The sequence below is a fragment of the Kryptolebias marmoratus genome, linkage group LG9, assembly GCF_001649575.2.
Source record: "Kryptolebias marmoratus isolate JLee-2015 linkage group LG9, ASM164957v2, whole genome shotgun sequence".
NCBI lineage: Eukaryota > Metazoa > Chordata > Actinopteri > Cyprinodontiformes > Rivulidae > Kryptolebias > Kryptolebias marmoratus.
This window is the reverse complement of record NC_051438.1, coordinates 24,684,873-24,705,370: the sequence shown is the minus strand read 5'-3', so window position 1 is coordinate 24,705,370 and position 20,498 is coordinate 24,684,873. Positions and strand designations below refer to the sequence as shown.

Here is a 20,498-nt window from a genome sequence, read left to right as displayed (position 1 = left end):
CCTAAATAAAAAATTGTTTTTTTTTCTTAACTAGAGCCCCACCTTGCATTTTTCTGTCATGCTATTTTAGAGATGGAAAATTAGATGTTAAACACTGGTTACATCTGAAGTGCTGAAGCTAGTAGGTGTTGAGACTTAAAAAAAGGACTAATGATGGTGTTGGTGAGTGCACACTGGTTTGAGAAGACTGTAAGACAATTAAATACCATTAAACCCCAGATAGATTGATAAAGCTCCATGTTATAAGGTTAATTACCCATGAAGACCTTTATAAAAGACGGGTGTTATTGCAGTTTCTTGGCCACAGGGTGTCTGCTCCCTGAATCAGTGTGATTTTTATGTGCTCTATGTGGAACTGCACTGGATGCTAATTGCAACAAGAATCATTAAAGAAATTGGTGTTATTTTTTTAAAACAGTCTCTTTTTGTGCATCTTACCTTTGTTGTTTTTGTATTCTCGGCCAGCCTTTTTCACCCCTGGTCGTAATGTTCTCAACCACAGCTTCTGTTCCTGTCGCCTTGCATTCAGCCTCAGTTTTTCTCAGTTTTCCGTCTAACAATGGGCCTCATTTGGAGCAGGTAGTCTAGCGTGACATCTTGGATTAACGCATTCAGAGCAACCCTTTTCAGTTGTTCCATTACTGACCCGGCTGCAGAGGCCTTTTTAAGGTCCGTCTGTGCTGCAGACAAGGCACTGATTCAGAAAGATTCAGTTCTCTAATCCCTGTGTGTCGCTGTACTCTCCTGTCTCTGCTCTTTACGTCTAATATTGTTCAAATATGTTGAGCCTGTTGGCACTAGGAGCTGCTACTGTACTACTCAGGCCCTGAACACGTGAGAGTAATAATCTATGAACACTGTTTAATGGTTGTAGTTTTTATATTCGCTTATTTTTCCTAGAATCAGAGTCTCTGACTTGAGGAATGACTTGTAGTTTTACTAGAAAAGAGGTCTGACCAAGTACGAGGATTTCATTGGGAACAGTGGGTTTTTCTTTAGCTTTTAAAGAGGCTTACGCTTCATAAGGGCCAGTTTAGTTGGCCTTGGAATGAAAAGAGATCATTATGAAATCATTATGAGCGAACACAGATTCCCGGGACTCTTCTTTAATGATTAAAATTTTGCGTTCAGAGCCACTATACAGGGTGAACCATTTAAGATCCTGGAGTCCATCAGAAAGAAAGGCCCGAATGATGATCTGCTAAGTGAATGTCTTAGGCAGCAGAAATCCAATGTGGAAGAGGAGAAAGAGGAACCATCATGGAAAGACAAGCCCCTGCACAGCATGCACCACCAGCAGATTGAGGAAATGGCTGAAATCAACAAATCCAAGTGACTAGAAAAGACAGCACAGAAACACTAATCATGGCAGCACAAGAGCAATAGAGGCCGGGGTCTATCATACCAGGCAGGACCCAAGATGGAGGCAGGCAAAGCATACATGGAACGCCTTAACCAAGTGGCTAGAATAGTGTACCTATACATCTGTACTGAGTATGGACTGGAAGTCCCACAGTCAAAGTGGGAGACTCCACATAAGGTGGTGGAGAATGGTAGGGCTGAGATACTGTGGGGGTTCATGATCCAGACAAACAGATGATGGCTAACCAACCAGACATTGAGGTGACAGATAAGATACAGAAGAAAGCAGTGGTGATAGATGTAGCAGTACTAGGAACATGAGAAGCTGAAGAAACACCAAGGCCTGAAAGAGGAAATGAAGGAGTTATGGGGAGTCAAGGCCTCAGTGGTGCCAGTGGTCATCGGAGCACTCGGTGCTGTGACCCCCAGACTGGAAGAGTGGCTCCAACAGATCCCAGGAACAACCTCAGAGATCACAGACCTAGGAACAGCTAAGATACTGAGCAGAACCCTCAAGGCCTCTGGTAGAGGACCCAAGCTTGATTTAAAACTAGAACAAAAAGGGCGAGACGAGTTTTTAAAAAAAATCATTTTAAAATCCTTTATCAGATTCCTTTGTTTCAACGTTTCTGTTTTTATTAATACCTTTTTTGTAAACATTATTTTCTCTCCTACACTTTGTTTTTCTTGCTCCTCTGCTGTGTGCTTCTCCTTTAATGATCTGATGGTCTCACTTACTGTATGTCCAAGGATAGAAGTTTGTCCCTCCCAGTAAACTGGTTGGTTCTCAGGTTACTGGTCTGTCAAATAAACAGGTACAGCATCATTAAATGAACTCCCTCACCAATAGGATATCATCTACCAGAAACAGAAAAAATGTGACAAAATGTTCCGACCTGTAAACCTTCTTTAACCCAGTCTGTGTCGGATTAATTGTTCTGTTCAGCCTGTTGCAGTTTTTTTATCCAATCTTGACACGTTAAGCCTCAGAAAATACAGGTGTGATGTTTGCTGAAGGATGGGAAAAGCAAGAATATAAAAGGAGGGGAAAAAAAACATGAACAAGAGGAGATTACAGAAAACCAAAACATTTACTTCTACCTCCGTTCTCGAAACACTAAAGGACAAAAAGACTCCTTATTTCATGAATAAAACTTAACGTTTGTTATTATTAAGTGCAGACTTAATCATTTTTTCCTTTTTGTTTCGTATCTGGATGTCTTTTCTACGGTTAAATCTGGTGTTTTTATATTTATACTGAATAGTAGTTTTAAAGAAATGGAAGAAGTTTTTTTATTATCATCCTTGTTATCTTTTATTTGAACCTTTCCTTGCTAATGTTGGTGGATTATTTTTGTTTATTTTGTTCATTTCTTTGTAAATTTGTAGCCCAGGACAGATGAGTGCTGTATGTAGTTTGAGTGTTTTCTTTAAATGCTGGGTGGGTTCATTAAGGCAGGTTTTTTTAGCTTTAGCTGTTTAAGCACAGTTGTTTTATAAAGTCAAAGGTAAAGGAGGGTTTGGTTTTGTGTTTTTCAGGTGAAGTTGACTTCCTGGTGTGATGAGATGTTTAGGATCTGAATGTTTTTAGCTCTTAAAGTTACTTCAAATGCTGAATGCTCTTCTCCTCTTGACATTATAATTTTTCTACACAATGCTTAATGAAGACTGCTTAATGTTTTTAATGATCACCTCAGCTCCTGATCGACCCTGACCCTGATTCTCTTTGTCTCTGTTTGTCTCCCGTCTGTCCTCAGTGTAGCTAGAAAGGGAATCCTGCTCGAGGATTCGCGTTTCGTCAATGAGGAACTACCGGCTCATCTTCTGCCACAACCTGAAGCAGCCATAGATGGTTCAGTGGTTCACTGGCCAGAGGAGGAGCGGATAGGACAGACTTTCACTGCTACACGGTAACGCTGCTCAGCGCCGACGTCATTCTTTCATTCTTCCCAGAAACGGTTCTCTGTCGACTCTGCTAATCAAAGCAGACAGGAAGGATTCTTTTTTTAAGCTACAGAAAGTTGCAACAAAAATCAAACATCGGTGAACACTGTAAAAGCAAAAACCACAGCAAATATCCAAGCTGCTTGTTATTATACCCAACATCTGAATATTTAACTTTCTAATTACCAGGTTCAAGGAAACACAGGTTCAGTCAACTCGATTGGTTTCTTTATTCCTCCTTTATGAATCTTGGAAGCAAAAAGTACAGAGAGCTCGATAAAAGGCTCCTTTACACGAGCTTCAAATTAACAACCACGGAAATGTTACGTGATATAAAATAAAATTTAAAAAAAGCTATAATTCCATAGCTAAACCCTGAACAAAGCCTAACTTTCAGTAACGTTAAAACACGTGTTTAAACTCGTGTCTAAATGGTTTAGTAGTTTAACATCGAATAGTTTTTGTTAACGTGTTTTATTTAATTTAAAGGCAAGCAGATTATAAAACAAGAAACTGGTTTTGCTGGTTGTTCAGAGGTTGCTGGGCGGAGGAAACGCTCGTATAAAAAGATTTTTTTTTTTTACTCCTGGCATCCTGGTCCAGCCAAGCCCTCGTTTTCTGCCTGCTCTTTGTGAAGGTTTCTTATGTAACCTGATTATTTATCAGCCTTGAACTTTAGAAAAGTCTGGAACATTTGACCTCGGCTGAAAAGAAAGTCAAAAGACAAGTTAATGAGCAGCATAAATACCAGAAAGGCAAATATTATTTGAGATAAAGTGTAACATTAATTTAACTGAGGGGTGTTTCTGACAGACATTTGCTCCTCTGAGCACCATCTGGCTCTGTCTGCCTTCAGATTTATGACCAACTGGCTGTCGTCAAAGTCCGACTTGCTGCAGATCTTATTTTGTGATGATTTTTATCAGATTTTTGATGCTGTTTATTGTTCCTGTGACTCAAAGTTGATAAACAGCAGCTGTTAGCTGTCGTACACCGTGCCTCCTCCTCTCCCTGATCTGATAATTAAAGTTTTAAACATCATTTTCTGAAAGATGAAGACCTAATTCTGCAAATTCATCTTCTCATTTTGTACACCGAAGTTTCCTGAAGTTTATAAACACAAATAATCTGGTCCTGTTTTGGCTAAAACTTTAAAAACTGGCAGTAACTCGGTTGGTTGTAAAATTAGCTTTTTTATGAAGTTATTTAATCTCCCTTCTTTTGTTTCGTTTTGAAAGACGTTAGGTTTCGGCAGGGTTGTGGTGAGGAGGAGTCGGCGGCGGCGGAGGAGGCCATGAGGAAAAGCGTGTCTCCGTTGCCAGGCAACGAGGGCGGGCACTCGGCCGGCACCACTCGGGTTTTTGGCGTCCCCTTGGAGGAGGTGTCGCGCGCGCACACCGCCGGCGGCCACGAGGTTCCTGCGCTGGTCAAGCACATCGTCGACTTCATCGAGGAGCACGGTGAGAGAGTCACAGATACACATCTTCATCATCTTCATCATCACCATCGTAAAAATACTCCTTTTGTTCAGACGTTACACAACATCAGAAGGTCAGGATGAAATAAATGCAAATAAATAGAATAATAGAAATTAAATAAGACTTGCAACTTAAACATTTTCAGGTATTTCTCCATAAAACGTTGAACAGAAGTTGCTGTTTTAGTGTCTCAGTTCAGTTTGGGGTTCAAACAGCAGAAGCACTCGTTATCATCGACCCTGACCCGTTTCAGGGGTCAGGACCCGGTAAACAAGTTGCTCTTCGGATCAAGGCCGCTTTTGATCTCTGGTGACCCTTCTTGCGTAATAAAAGAAGGAAAATATGTTGTGAAAATCCAGTTTGTAAGATGAACTCTGATGACACAATCGGTCAGATCCACCCTTGGCTGCTTCCTCGGTTATGTAAGAGTTCTGCTGAAGTCCTGAAAGCGGAGCGGACCCGTCTCCTTCCACAGATTCTTTCATTTCCAGCAGAAGCCTCAGAGGAACACGAGCTTCGTGTCGTTTCCTTCAGAAAGAGCAGTCAAGACCTGATCTGTCACAGCCAGATTATAAATGTTTATCAGACTCTGACTGTTCATGGAAATAAAAAACCTTCAGACACATTAAAGATCTCACTGCCAAACTAAAACCAGACACCTGTTTGTCATTGTTCAAACCACATGGATATATTTATATTTTACTTTAAGAGTGTCTTTATTAGAGTCAACTTGCAACATATTGTCTGATGTTTAAATAAAGTTGTGTAAAGCTGAAGCAGTTTGTGGGGAAAACCAGATCCAGTCATTTTTCAGAACATTTTATGTGAGATGTTAATTGAACGTTCACCTCATCTTTGCAGCTCTAAAACCAGGACATCATGTTTTAAAAAGTTAAACAAAAGAACAAATTTGCATTCTTTGTCTTTTTATTGTCCGATCAGCTCCACAAAGGCTGTTTCTTGTAAAACCTGTCGGGCTAACGGGCAGATTTTCCTTCTGTTGAGACAAACTATCCGTTCGGATCCCCTCAAGTGAAGTTAGAAGCAGGATGATGTGTTTTTTTTTTTTTTTCCAAACCGGGGGCTGTCTGACCGTGTGAAGTTATGTAATGTGTCTAAAATCCTCCGGGGTCTCTGCTGGAGCTTTAATTAAAGCGGCGTTGGCTTTCAGGAAGTTAACCAGACGCTGAAAAGGCCTTAATCTCTTGTTTCGAGTGCAAAACCAGAGGTTTGATTAGAGGCAGGGTGTTTTAAATATCACTTAAATATATTGTTTTTAATGGAGGGGCCTTAATTGGAAAATATAAATAAATATATAAAAGTCTAAAGCTTTAACAGAGATCTGCTACTTTGGTGGATTTTGTTTGTTTGCAACGTTTCGATGTGATAATGGATTCACGGAGAGGCTGTAACCCTGCCGTCACTCCGAGCAGCTTCTCTTCTCTGAGCTACTTTGTGGAGCTATAAAAGGGAATCCATCCCTCAGGACTCCTTTTGGGCATCTGGGCTCAAACAGTGTGTTATCTGGCTCACTAATGGATGAAAGAGCAGGGAGTGAGCGGGAGACAGCAGGCGCCACCGACAAGTCCTTTCATAATCCCCCTTTGTTGAGAAAAAACCCACTTCAATATTCAGACTTCTGGATTGTGCACAAACTCGGACCTTCAATAAATCTTCTGTGATTTATGAATATTTTACTGCAACAGGATTTTCTACAGAATCTCTGCACGTGTACACAAAAAACAAAGAGATGTTTAACATTTGGCCCCTAATTTACTCAAAGTTTCACTTCAGTAACTATAGCTAGTCTTAACGAAACGCTTGGTGTGACTTAAACACAACAGGAACATTTTACAAGATGAACCGATCGGAACGTAAGAACAAACACGGCCATTTTGAAAATGGCAGGAATTGCTGTCAGTTTGTTATCACTGCCAAGTCGACCATGTTGTCAAACTGAAATCTGATAACTTTCAGGTCGGTTCTGATTCTGCTGAATGTAAAAGGAAAGAGTCCAGAAAGGAAAATGCATTTCCGTTCACCCATAGACGTGCATAACTCTGTTAGGGACGTCACTGGCCGATGTTCAGCCTGGACGGCCAGAATTGATGTCAATGCTCAAAAAAAAAGATCCTTTTTCCGGTCATTGAACGCACCGCAGACACTTTGCTGCAGAAACGCTTGTCGCCGCTTCAAGAAAGGTTTTCACTGCGGGGAGAAAACACGAAGTCAGCTGTACGGACTAAATTAGTTTCCTGGGTTTGAATGGATTTGTCATTTATTGTAATCAGAATGTATATTACACATCCAAGTTTGTTTGTTTACTACATAAAAATACATCCAGCTTTGGAGGGAAGACAGACTTATATAAGTAAGTAACGTAAGTTTAAACATTTGTTAAAAGTCCAGGGTGAAGTTATATTTTTGTTTTAGCTCGTATGTGAAGGTTAAGCTTCAAAAAGAACCAGTCCAGCTGAACGGAGCAGCTTTGTTGTTGTTCGGCTTTAAGGCATCTGCCCTCAGGAGTTTAAGTGTCATTTCCTGTGTCGTCAGGTCATTTGGACTTGGAGGGGCTCTTCCTGGTTAATGGCAATGCGGAGCGGGTGGACTGGCTGCGTCAGCGCTACGACAGCGGCGAGGAGGTGGAGCTGGAGAAGGAGGCCGATCTGGCATCGGCGGTCAGTTTGCTGCGACTCTTCCTGCAGGAGCTTCCAGAGCCCGTCGTCCCGACGGCTGTACAAGGACACATCATCCAGCTACACCAAGGTGCCTTTCAGCCTTTCATCCTCACTCATTCACCCCTCCCATCAGCGTCGTTTTTACATTTCAAACCCACAGTTTTCCCCCCGTTCTTCTCAAAGTTACTTCAGGTATTTGTAGCAAATTTGAAAGTTTTATTTTCTAGAACTTAATCTTTTTCTCCTAGAATCCCATATAGGGCTTGATATGTTTTTAAATTACAGATTTATTTTGTTAATGACTAAATTTACCGTCTGTATTAGAGATCCATTTGTTGCTTTTAGATTGAGACATTTTTTCAGGTTTTATTTCCACATACTGACCACAGATGCATGGAAACTTATTTTAAATTAAGAGGTAAAAAAATTAGAGATTTTAATGGCTGGTGTTTAATCACTTTCACAAATCTCCCATTTTGTTTCCATTTCTGTTTCACCTCAGTGCCCTGCCCTCTTTTTTTTATTTAATTTTTTTTCTCTTTTACTTGCTTTTATGGATAATCTGTCCTAATCCTCCTGTCATGATGTTTTCCTTTTATAGACATGTAGATTACAAAGGAGGGATAGGAGGGGGTGGATACTATGACACTGCATTCGTGTTGCCCTCTAATGTTTTAGAATGGCCCAAGAATTATATATGTTAAAAAAATCTTTATTTCTTTTCACCTGCTTGCCTTTTCCTGCCTTGCTTCATCTCACCTGCTCAAACTTTATATTCTCTGTTTGTATAATTCTCCCTTGTCTTCTAATAACTCAGTAAATGTCATTTCAATCTAAATAGAATGAAAATGAACTGTTTTAGCAAAGACTGTTAGTAATGAGCAGAATAATTAGAAACGTTGATGATGTTCTGTTTCCTGCTCCTGAACAGATCACAGCAATGAGGAGGAGCTGTGCAGAAACCTGAAGTACGTCCTGCAGCAGCTTCCACAGCTGAACTACGGCCTGCTGCGTTTCCTGTGCCGCTTCCTGACCAGCGTGGCATCACTTCAGCCCGAGAGCTGGAACGTGGCGGCGCTGGCTGCCGTCTTCGGACCAGACATCTTCCAGTAAGGAGATGTCCGAGTCAAGATCTGGGATTTTTTTTCTTTTTGTTGCGTGAAACATTGTTCTGGTTTCTCTGTCTGCAGTCTGTCGTCTGAAAGAGAAGACATCCGAGATCAGGAGTCCATCAGCAGAGTCCTGGCAGAGCTGCTGGACAACCAGGAGGGCCTGTTTGACTCGGAGGACGATGACGTGTCCACCACCAACGACTACAGCTCCATCAACGAACAGGTTCGGCTCTTTTCTGGATCTGACTCAGTCTCTGTCCCGATTAATGCCAGCCTACATCTGCTCATACGTGTTAAATGTTCACACTTAGTTCACAAACCTTCAAAGAGGTTCACATCAACATTTCCTGGATTTTCTTCCATCTTCTACACGATCACATTAAATTTCTGTAAGACAGAAGAGAATATTTAACAGATGACAGAAACATCGGCCGCAGCACATTGTGTGCAGGAAAAAAGAGCAGACGACTCTGTTAGCATTTTTATTTTTTACATAATGATAAAGAAGTCCAGGTCAAAAGCTGTCAGAATCCACTTTGTCCTCCTCCTCCTGGCAGCTTTCCTCTAATGACACTGAAGTATGTCGTTTTTAAGTTTCTGTGTCAGAGGGTAAATTCTTTTAGACTCAGATCTGAAACAAAAAATGAAAGTTTGACTTCTTTAGATTTTTTTAAAATGCCATAAACTGCTTTAAGAAAAAGGCTGTGAAGGTTCAGCTGAGGACCAAAAATGTTCAATAATTTTATGTTAATTGTACCTTTAACAAAAACCGTGTTTAAAAAAAGACACAAAGGGACAAATGATTAACTGTGTTGCCTAACAAACACAGCCTGGTTGTTTTTGGCCGAGTTCCTCATCTCCTAAATCATTACCTTCACACAATAAGTACTTCAAACCACAATTACTGTCCTGTTTGTTTTGACTCCAGAAATAGAAGTTTAGGTTAAACATTTACAGGGATTAAATGAATGCGTCTTTATTCTGGGAACGGGACTTTCTTCCTTCTTTGGTGGTTACTAATGCTCAGCAATCCGTCTGAAGGTGGCCCCTAAATGGTCCCATTCTTCTGGTTATTGTTGTGCTTTTCACAGAATGACATTAAAGAAAGGAACAGAACATGAACAAAAGGTTTTCTCAAAGAATCTGAACAGTCCATTAACGCTGTCTTTAGTGTCCTGGAAATCTGATTTGGCCCAAACCGTAAGAAAAGTCTAACGAGGATGTTCCAAAGTCCAAAAAGTGAGCGTTTATCTTTGCAGTGGCCTGATTATGTTGTTATATAACGTGAAAAAACGCACCGAAAAATGATTATAATCAGTATCTCCCGCACCGCGTTGCTTTAATTCCCACCACGTTGTCCCGACTCTGCAGGGAGGCTGCAAACACAACATTTAAACGGGAAAGTGAAAGCACAGCCAAGGCATTGTTAAAGTCTGCAAAAAATAAATAAACAAGACTCTGTGGTATCTACCTTCAGTAGGTTATCTGTCTAAAAAGGGTTAGCTTTTATTACTTTATTAGCTTTTCTGGGCTTATCTCTTTTTGCCCTTAACAGCAGATTAGGATTTTTTTTTACCCGTTTTCTTTATTTCTCTATAGAAGGAAATATTCTTTCGATAGTGAGCCTTTTCTAACCTTAAGCTTTTGTTTGCGTAGCTCCGGCTCTTTCCCCTCATTCATTGTTTTTATCTTCATATTTAGTTTCTGTCTTTCATTCCTCCCGGTCTAATAGTCTGGAGTTTTAAGATGACCAAACGAGCACAGAGTAAAACATCCGAGTGCCTTACATAAGAGAGGGAAGGCAAGAAAACGGTGATGGAGGGACTGCTGGGAGAGAGAAATGACGAGCGAGGTGCATGGAGGATAAGAAAAGAAACTATGATGTAACGCTTTAACTCACTCCTCCATCCCTGCTTTGTTCTGAGAGGTAATCTGTGTGAACAAACCTTCATGATGGAGATTATCTCTCACACACACACTTTAATTATTTGGGTAAAAAGAGGCTGAATCAAAGCCTGTTAATTCCAGGTGATGTTTCTGTCTTTGGTGAAGCCATATTTTGGTCTAAAAGCTTCTAAACTTACCTCTCATTTTGTAGATTAGATAAAAGATGGTATTTCATCGTGTTTGGACATTCTTTGAGGCTTTCCTGCCCAAAGATTGAAGTAAAATATGAACTCATTCAGGCGAGAATGAGCAGGAAAGATTAAGGGGTTTATTTTGGGTGACATTTTTGGGATAGCTTAGTGTTAAAGTCAGTTTTGGTTTGTTTGCACAAATGTTTCAATCATCGGACAGAAAAGCAGCAAAGTTGTGCAACAAGTCCTTCAACATTAGAGAGGAGCTTCATTTGATCCACACCTGTAAGAAATCAATAACCAGTTCACCTTTTCATGGATGAACACATGATTTGTTAGCTGGATGGTAACTTAGTCACTGGATTTTAGACGTTTCTAATTTTTGTTTTGATGTCTCAGTAAAATCTAGGTGGGAAAAGGTTTGTTCTTCCTGATATCAAGTCATTAAAGCCGAACTGTCGATTAAATCCACCATCTGCCAAAGTTACAACCCAACACTTGCATTTTCTTGCTGCGCACAGTTGTAGACCATAAACTAATTAAAGTTATTAAAGCCGTTTGCATTCGGTTTTACTGCACGCTCTGCGGGGAAGTAAAAACCGTTTCCTCCCCACAAAGTGTTGAGGAATACGCAGTCAGGCCACAAATGTGTTTACTTTAACTCACATCTGTGGTTGGCTGCAGAGGATCTGAATAAATCAGCTGCTAACACATCTAAAGGTAACGCTGCCCACTCCCTGCAGGAAGCACGAGCTCCAGTGGCTTCGCTGAAAGTAAACACCGCCGTCACACACACAGGAACATGCATGAGAGCACAGGGAGGAGGTGAAGGTGAACGGTTTGAATATTTAGCTTCACAGCTGATACAGACAAAACCATCCGTACAGATTGAACGCAGATAATTCAGTTTTAGAATAATGTTAATCTGTACTTCTTGATGAAAGCCTGATCAGTTTTTGGTCTTTCCTTTCCTAGCAAACATAGATTTAGTGGTGCACAGGTTACAGAAAAAATATTTTTTCCTCATGTTAATTAACTTTTCTTATTATTAATTTGTCTAATTCAGAAACTCAAACAGACTGCTGTGGCGTAAACTTACCGCCCACCGCCTTCCATGCCAGGATGTTAAACTAAGATCATATTTGTTGAGAAATGAGCTGCAGTGTGTTGGAGAGTCCAACTTGTAGCTCAATATCTGTAAAACTTACTGAATTAAAGCCGTTCTCTTGTCGTCTAAGGTCAGCTGGCTGTGGTGGCCATCTTGAAAGTTATTCAGGGATAACTTTCTGACACCTACATTAAAATATGCCCAGGGGTTCATCTGATATTTTGCTGACAGACAGAGTTGACTTTTGTAAAATTAATCAAGTTATGGCCATTTTTGTGTTTCCTAAGTTTAAAGTGCTGTGGCGGCCATCTTGGATTCAAATGTTCATCGGTTGAGGCTGTACCTCCAATGATTACTTTAAGAGTTTCATGAACATCTGTCCTTTGGCTCATGAAATATTTTGCTAACAGGCACACACGAAAGCAAAAACACTATTGCCCGCCTTTTGCCTTTTGGCAGCAGGTGATAATTGCATCACTCAGCAGGTAAAGGTAAGTTTAGATGAATAAAATTCAAATATTGACTCTGGATTGTGAAATATCAGAAGCGTTTTTATTTTTTTTTGGATAAAACTAGCTTCCTCTCCACATATGATGATGTTTTTTCTTTCTCGACATCAAACAGAACCATCTTTGGTTCTGTTTGTTGGTTCAGTTTAATGTTTTTCCTGCTGTTGCCCAATCCTAACGTGGGAATAAAGGAGCCACTGAAAGAGGCCTGGAACGCCAACGTTTGGGACTCGTAGTGTCCGTCCCGGCGGGCCTTCATTGTTCTGTGTTCTTGGCCCCACAAACGCTTCAGTAACAGAGCTAATGACGTCAGCGCAGCAGAGTTTGTTTTCTTCCTGTTCCATCCTGAAACCCTGGACCGGACTGCTGAACGCGGGCCGAGATCACGACCTTTTGTCCCGGAGCGTTGTCCCTTCTGTCTTCTCGCCCACTCAGGCGGACTCGCCATGCAGAGCGGCGCTGCTGCGTTGGATACGAACAACCTTCTCCTTCAGCTCCGAAACCGAGTTGGTGTGGTGAACGCTTTCCACAGCCTTCAATAAGGGATAATATTTTCAGCCCCATGAATGGACATGGAAGGTCGTCCTCATGGAGGGTTTAGGTGCTCTGATCCTCTAATGTTGTTACGTCACCTCAGAGGCTTTTTTAATAACTTACTCAGCACAGCTGCCGTCAAACTCCCAGGACGGTTTATACCGACTGAACAAACATCTATAGTCCAGGGAGCTGTTATACAATCAGGCTTTACTGTTTATGTCAACTCTTGCATCCTAATAGGTACACAGGGGCGGCTCGGTGTTTAAACTCACATCCAGACTCATTTTCTCACATCACTGACCTGCAGCCTTGGTGCAGGACTCTCTTCAGTCATTCCTTATCCTCATTACTGACAGAGAACTTTAAATCAGTTTATATTATAATAATACAAATCTACCTTTTGTTCCAGGTCCCGCTGCTTCTTCGGGCCATTTAATTTAGCATGCATGCTCCATAAACACTTGTTTTGTCTTTAAATGATCCTGATCTGGGTGATGATAGCAAAGAGCTTTTTGTGATTTATTTCTCACTTAAAGAGCGATTTCTTTCCTTCAACCGCGAGAACATTCTGTCCACGATGAGTAACGCTTTCTGTCTCCATCATTTGTTTTGACTTTTAATGCTGAATTAAAAGAACAGCATTTAAATTTGATTATATAACTTTTGAATGCATCAGGTTAAAATATAATCATCGTAATTCCTCAGCTTAGTGCCTCTCATTACTTTTTATTCGCTTGTTTGTTCACAAATTTGAGCACATGGCAGATAATCCCTGTACTTTTTTAAAATTTTGTTTGTGTGTTAAGTTAAAAGGCACATTACAGACGTCTTAACATCATAAACCACAGGAATGTTTTGTTCTCATTTAGTCATTTGTACTCTTGGTTTCTACGTTTTCTAAGACATTCAGATCCTTTGTGTAAGCCCAACCCTGACAGAGTTAACGTCTTCATGGACGGCTTTTAATTTACACAATTCAGACAATTTATTGATGTGTGCATCAAGTTCCAAAAGTTAGTGTTTTAAACTAATCAGTGTACAAAACACCCTGCGATCAAGTTTAATGAGTCCCTGTCACCCTCCACGGGCGGCACTGCATTCAAAGGAGGTGAGGCAACCAACAGGATTTGGTGAAGTATTCTTTATTGGGGCTGCAGTTCACCAACTCACCGACACCCATCTCTACTGCCAAGCACAGCAGCTGGCTTTAGCTCCTGGCCTCCTCCACCCACACCAGGTGAAGGGGTGACAAAACAACAACAAATTATTTACAACTCAACACAAAATAAAGGGTACAAATAAATATTTACATACATGCAACCTAAAACAACTAATCCTAAATTCAATCAAGAACTTAAATCAAACTTAACATAAATCAAACTTAACATAACTTTAGAGCATTATCCTTCCTGCTCAAATGGTATGCTCCACCCTTCCCCAGGAGACACACCAGGAAGGTAAACCCCAATTAACACAACTCAAACTGAAATAAAGAAATGAAACAAAAAATATCTATTCTATAAATTAATGGGGATGGAGCCCCTGGTCTCCATCACATTTCCTCCCCCCTTCACCCAGGACAACAGTTGTTCAATCCTCATACATTCTAGACAGACAGTCAGCAACAAGGTTAGACTTCCCTGACCGATATTGCACTGTAAAATCAAAAGGCTGCAATGACAGATACCATCTTGCGATACGCATATTAGAGTCTTTCATTTGGTGCAACCATTTCAGCGCCCTATGATCTGTTTCAAGGGTAAAATGGCGCCCCAACAAATAGTACCGTAGTGATTCCACAGCCCACTTAACTGCGAGGCATTCTTTTTCAACTGTGGAATACCTGGTCTCTCTGTCCTGAAGTTTCCTGCTGAGAAAAACAATAGGATGTCTCTCACCATCAATGTCCTGCATCAACACTCCACCAAGGCCTACTCCAGAGGCATCAGTTTGCAGTATAAACGGGACATCAAAGTCTGGACTGTAGAGAACAGAGTCACTGGAGATTGCAGACTTCAGGTCCTTAAAAGCTTTATCACATTTCTCAGTCCACTTGACTTTATTTGACGCAGAGACTTTTGTTAAATCTGTAAGAACAGCAGCCCTCTCTGCAAAATGGGGAATGAACTTACTGTACCACCCCACTAAGCCAACAAAAGCACGGACCTTCCTTTTAGTTGTAGGAACTGGGTACGTGTGAATAGCTTCTACTTTCCCTACTTGAGGTCTAACTTGTCCATGTCCCACTACATAACCTAGGTACTCTACCTGCCTCTGAGCCAACTTACACTTGTGAGGGTTAATTGTGAGCCCCGCAGAACTGATGAGCTGTAAAACATGCTGCAGATGATTAACATGCTCCTCCCACGTCTGGCTGAAAATCACCACATCATCCAGGTATGCTGCAGCAAAGTCAGATGCCTCCATCAGCACCTGGTCCATGAGGCGCTGAAACGTCGCTGGTGCCCCCTGTAGGCCAAAGGGCATCACCTTGAACTGGAAAACCCCAAAAGGTGTTTTAAAAGCAGTCAACTCTTTCGCCTCTGATGCCAGGGCCAGTTGCCAGTAGCCCTTGCTGAGGTCAAGTGTGGTAATAAAATTACACCTCCCCACTCTCTCCAAAAGTTCATCAATGCGAGGCATTGGATAGGGGTCAAACTTAGAGACACTATTGAGGTATCTAAAATCAATACAAAATCTTAAAGTGCCATCCTTTTTTGGTACTAGCACTACTGGACTGCACCATTCACTCACAGAGGGCTCAATGATCCCCAGCTCCAACATGAACTGCATCTCATTCTTGAGTTGTGGGACAAGACGTTCTGGAACCCTGTAGAACTTCCTGCGAGGCGCAGCGTCATCTCTGAGGTGAACCTTGTGCTGTATCAGGCTTGTGAACCCAGGTTTTTCCTGAAACAGCTCTGGATCCAAAAGGGGCTTTATGTCCTGCTGCTGGGAATGCTGGAGATGAGAGAGAGAAATTGAAACCGGTACAGAGCTACAGGCTGGAAAAAATAGCTCATCTTCCTCTTCATCATCCACCACACGCACAAAGAGGTGGGGCAAAACAGTCTCTGCATGCTCCTCACTCTGCAATGGATCCTGTTGAGATGACTGCGAAGCAGATGACATAGCAAACTGTGGTGGTGACCTGTGGTATTGTTTCAGAAGATTAACATGGAAGGTTTGATGTTTCTTCTTCCTTTCAGGCATATACAGTTCATAACTAAGCTTCCCGACACGTCGTGTGACCTCATACGGGCCCTGCCATTTAGCAAGAAGCTTATTGTCACTAGTGGGGAGCAACAACAACACTTGCTGTCCAGGATGTAAGCTCCTCTCCCTGGCATTTTTATCATACCAGGTTTTCTGTTTAGTTTGAGCTGCCTTCATGTGTTGATGTGCCAACACAGCCATTTGCTCCAGTTTCTCTCTCATTTTTATCACATAGGACACCACATGCTCACCCGATGGACTTTGGCTCTCCCATTGTTCTTTAAGAAGATCCAACGGTCCCCTCACCTGTCGCCCATACAGCAACTCGAATGGAGAGAATCCAGTTGATGCTTGTGGAACCTCTCTATATGCAAAAAGCATATAGGGCAGCCACTTGTCCCAGTCTGTGCCAGTCTCTGAAACAAACTTCCGCAGCATGTTCTTCAGCGTTTGGTTAAAACGTTCAACCAGTCCATCTGACTGGGGGTGGTATGGGGTGGTGTTTATACCCTTTATACCTAACAACTGATAAACCTGCTTTAAGAGTTTTGACCGAAAATTAGTCCCACAGTCTGTAAGGATTTCTTTAGGGATGCCTACACGTGAAAACAGATGCAGCAAACAGTTAGCCACTTGTTTAGCTTTCACTGATCTTAAAGGAAAAGCCTCGGGGTATCTAGTAGCGTAATCACAGATAACCAGAATGTAACGGTTACCGGAGGAGCTTTTCTCCAGAGGACCCACAACATCCATTCCTATCCTTTCAAATGGTGTCTCTATGATAGGTAATGGCTGTAGATGAGCTCTAGATACACCTCTGTTGGTCGTCAACTGACATGTGTGACAGGAAGAGCAAAATTGTTGCACTTGTGTGTACATGCCTGGCCACACAAACCGACTGGCTATTCTATGAAGGGATTTCTGGAACCCAAGGTGCCCAGCCCAAGGAACTGAATGACCGAGTTCCATCACTTTTCCCCTCAGCTGCTGTGGCAAAGCAATGGCTTCTGATTCACCTTTGACCTGATAAAGGACACCATTCCGCACCACATAAGTTGCATCTTCCAAGACACTTACTTTTCCCTGCTTCTTTCCCTCAACTTCAGTAACCTTATCAAACCATGGTTTTAATGTTGGGTCTGACCTCTGATAGGCAGAAATATCTGAAGGAATATCAAAGTCAAATAAATGGCAGGGTTTCATCTTTTCATCCACCTCCATTCTGACTGTACCTAAAAACTTGTCCTTTCTCCTTTCAGCTCTGGATTTAGATGGTTTTACTGGGCCCACCTCCAGTTCCACATCATAGAATGGTAATTCTTGAAGTGGGTTCTGTGCTTTCTGAGCTCTAGTAGTGACCAAGCTCCAGATTGGAGAAGAAAGTTCTACTTCTGTGCTTGACACTAAATCAGTTAATGTGGGAACATCCAAGCCTAAAACGACAGCATAGGGTAGCCTTGGTGCTAATGCTACAGGTAATAAAAATGTTTGTCCTCCTATAGTTAAATAAATCTCAGCTACAGGATACTCCATTTCGTCACCATGGATGCAACTTATTTTTGTCTTAGTATCACTCCACTGCTCTCTTGGCACCAAGCTAGAAAGAACTACAGATTTGAAACTTCCTGTGTCTAATAAAGCTGTTTCACGTTGACCATTTACTAGCACAGGGACTGTGTGAGCCAGTTCTTGGGCGGGGGAGGGGGAAGGTGGTCTGGGAACTGAACATAGAAGAGAGGGCTTACTCCGTGTAGTGGCAGGACATGTGTACTGTGTATGACCTATCCTGTTACACTGAAAACACCTTACATCTTGCTTTGAGGAGGAGTAATTCTTAGCAGGATTGGGTTTAGCCACAGAATATGACTTAGTAGCTGAAAAACTCCTAGTCTGACCTATAGCACCACCCCTTTCACCCCCATCAGACTTACTTCTTCCTGCAGGAAAGTTGTCACGCCCAAAGTTGGTTCTTCTGGCTCCCGTCCTTGCTGACAAAAAGACTTCTGCCAAACTTGCAGCCTCATCTGCAGACTTTGGGGCTCGTTCTCTAATCCACACCTCCAAGTCCGGATTCACCATCCTGAGGAACTGCTCCATGATCATCAGTTCTGAAATGTCCTTCACTGTTGACTTCTCTGGTTTGACCCACTTATAGAACATGTCCTTGAGTCGAACATAAAGTTCTTTTGGTGTCTCACCCTGATGAATGTCCAGGGATCGAAACCTCCTTCTGTAGGTGTCGGCAGTTATCTCATATTTGGTCAATATGGCATCTTTCACCTTGTCATAAATGTGAGAATGTGCAATGTCCATCAGCACATAAGCACTACGTGCTTTCCCAGTAAGTAGTGGAACCAGTCGGACCGCCCACTCTTCTTTAGGCCACTGACATACCTTAGCCATCCTTTCAAAAGTTGTTAAGAAGTGCTCCACATCATCATCAGAAGTCAGTGGAAGCAGCTTTGGCTCCCTCTGTACAGCTGGTAGTTGGTAGGACATCTGACTTTGTTCATCATCATCTCCTTGATCATCATAAGTCTGAGGATCTTCCTCCATGTTGTCACCATCATGCTGTCGTTCCTCTTTCAGTTCCTCCACATGAGCCTGGAGTTGTCGAAACTGATGTTGTAAATTCTTCCATCTCACTTCTTGGCGTGCTGATTCCTTCTCAATCTGCTGGTCTCTGGCAGTTTGAGATTGCCTCAATGATTGGACAAGGCTTGCCAGCTGATCCAATTTGTCATCAGTGCTAGCACCAGAAGCAGCCTCAGCTCCACTCATAGTTGTAGTACTGTCTTGAGTCTCAGCCTCATTATTTCTTTTTCCACCTCTGGTCATCATTGCCTCATTGTTCCTCCAAAATCCCACTTCTGACACCACTTGTCACCCTCCACGGGCGGCACTGCATTCAAAGGAGGTGAGGCAACCAACAGGATTTGGTGAAGTATTCTTTATTGGGGCTGCAGTTCACCAACTCACCGACACCCATCTCTTACTGCCAAGCACAGCAGCTGGCTTTAGCTCCTGGCCTCCTCCACCCACACCAGGTGAAGGGGTGACAAAACAACAACAAATTATTTACAACTCAACACAAAATAAAGGGTACAAATAAATATTTACATACATGCAACCTAAAACAACTAATCCTAAATTCAATCAAGAACTTAAATCAAACTTAACATAAATCAAACTTAACATAACTTTAGAGCATTATCCTTCCTGCTCAAATGGTATGCTCCACCCTTCCCCAGGAGACACACCAGGAAGGTAAACCCCAATTAACACAACTCAAACTGAAATAAAGAAATGAAACAAAAAATATCTATTCTATAAATTAATGGGGATGGAGCCCCTGGTCTCCATCACATTTCCTCCCCCCTTCACCCAGGACAACAGTTGTTCAATCCTCATACATTCTAGACAGACAGTCAGCAACAAGGTTAGACTTCCCTGACCGATATTGCACTGTAAAATCAAAAGGCTGCAATGACAGATACCATCTTGCGATACGCATATTAGAGTCTTTCATTTGGTGCAACCATTTCAGCGCCCTATGATCTGTTTCAAGGGTAAAATGGCGCCCCAACAAATAGTACCGTAGTGATTCCACAGCCCACTTAACTGCGAGGCATTCTTTTTCAACTGTGGAATACCTGGTCTCTCTGTCCTGAAGTTTCCTGCTGAGAAAAACAATAGGATGTCTCTCACCATCAATGTCCTGCATCAACACTCCACCAAGGCCTACTCCAGAGGCATCAGTTTGCAGTATAAACGGGACATCAAAGTCTGGACTGTAGAGAACAGAGTCACTGGAGATTGCAGACTTCAGGTCCTTAAAAGCTTTATCACATTTCTCAGTCCACTTGACTTTATTTGACGCAGAGACTTTTGTTAAATCTGTAAGAACAGCAGCCCTCTCTGCAAAATGGGGAATGAACTTACTGTACCACCCCACTAAGCCAACAAAAGCACGGACCTTCCTTTTAGTTGTAGGAACTGGGTACGTGTGAATAGCTTCTACTTTCCCTACTTGAGGTCTAACTTGTCCATGTCCCACTACATAACCTAGGTACTCTACCTGCCTCTGAGCCAACTTACACTTGTGAGGGTTAATTGTGAGCCCCGCAGAACTGATGAGCTGTAAAACATGCTGCAGATGATTAACATGCTCCTCCCACGTCTGGCTGAAAATCACCACATCATCCAGGTATGCTGCAGCAAAGTCAGATGCCTCCATCAGCACCTGGTCCATGAGGCGCTGAAACGTCGCTGGTGCCCCCTGTAGGCCAAAGGGCATCACCTTGAACTGGAAAACCCCAAAAGGTGTTTTAAAAGCAGTCAACTCTTTCGCCTCTGATGCCAGGGCCAGTTGCCAGTAGCCCTTGCTGAGGTCAAGTGTGGTAATAAAATTACACCTCCCCACTCTCTCCAAAAGTTCATCAATGCGAGGCATTGGATAGGGGTCAAACTTAGAGA

General features: G+C 42.1%; 1 protein-coding gene across 7 annotated transcripts in view; it reads left to right on the top strand.

Annotated features, from left to right (window-relative positions):
* fam13b (family with sequence similarity 13 member B) overlaps window positions 1-20,498 on the top strand; it is a 58,749-nt gene that overhangs the window by 9,574 nt on the left and 28,677 nt on the right. For 6 of the 7 annotated variants that reach the window (XM_037977313.1, XM_017417453.3, XM_017417457.3 and 3 more), the window contains exons 2-6: window positions 3,120-3,272; window positions 4,545-4,766; window positions 7,338-7,550; window positions 8,394-8,571; window positions 8,653-8,797. In XM_037977313.1, coding sequence (XP_037833241.1) covers window positions 4,601-4,766; window positions 7,338-7,550; window positions 8,394-8,571; window positions 8,653-8,797 — 702 coding nt within the window. In that variant the 5' untranslated portion in view covers window positions 3,120-3,272; window positions 4,545-4,600. The remainder of the gene's footprint in view (window positions 1-3,119; window positions 3,273-4,544; window positions 4,767-7,337; window positions 7,551-8,393; window positions 8,572-8,652; window positions 8,798-20,498) is intronic. The other variant, XM_017417454.3, reaches the window with a different exon arrangement.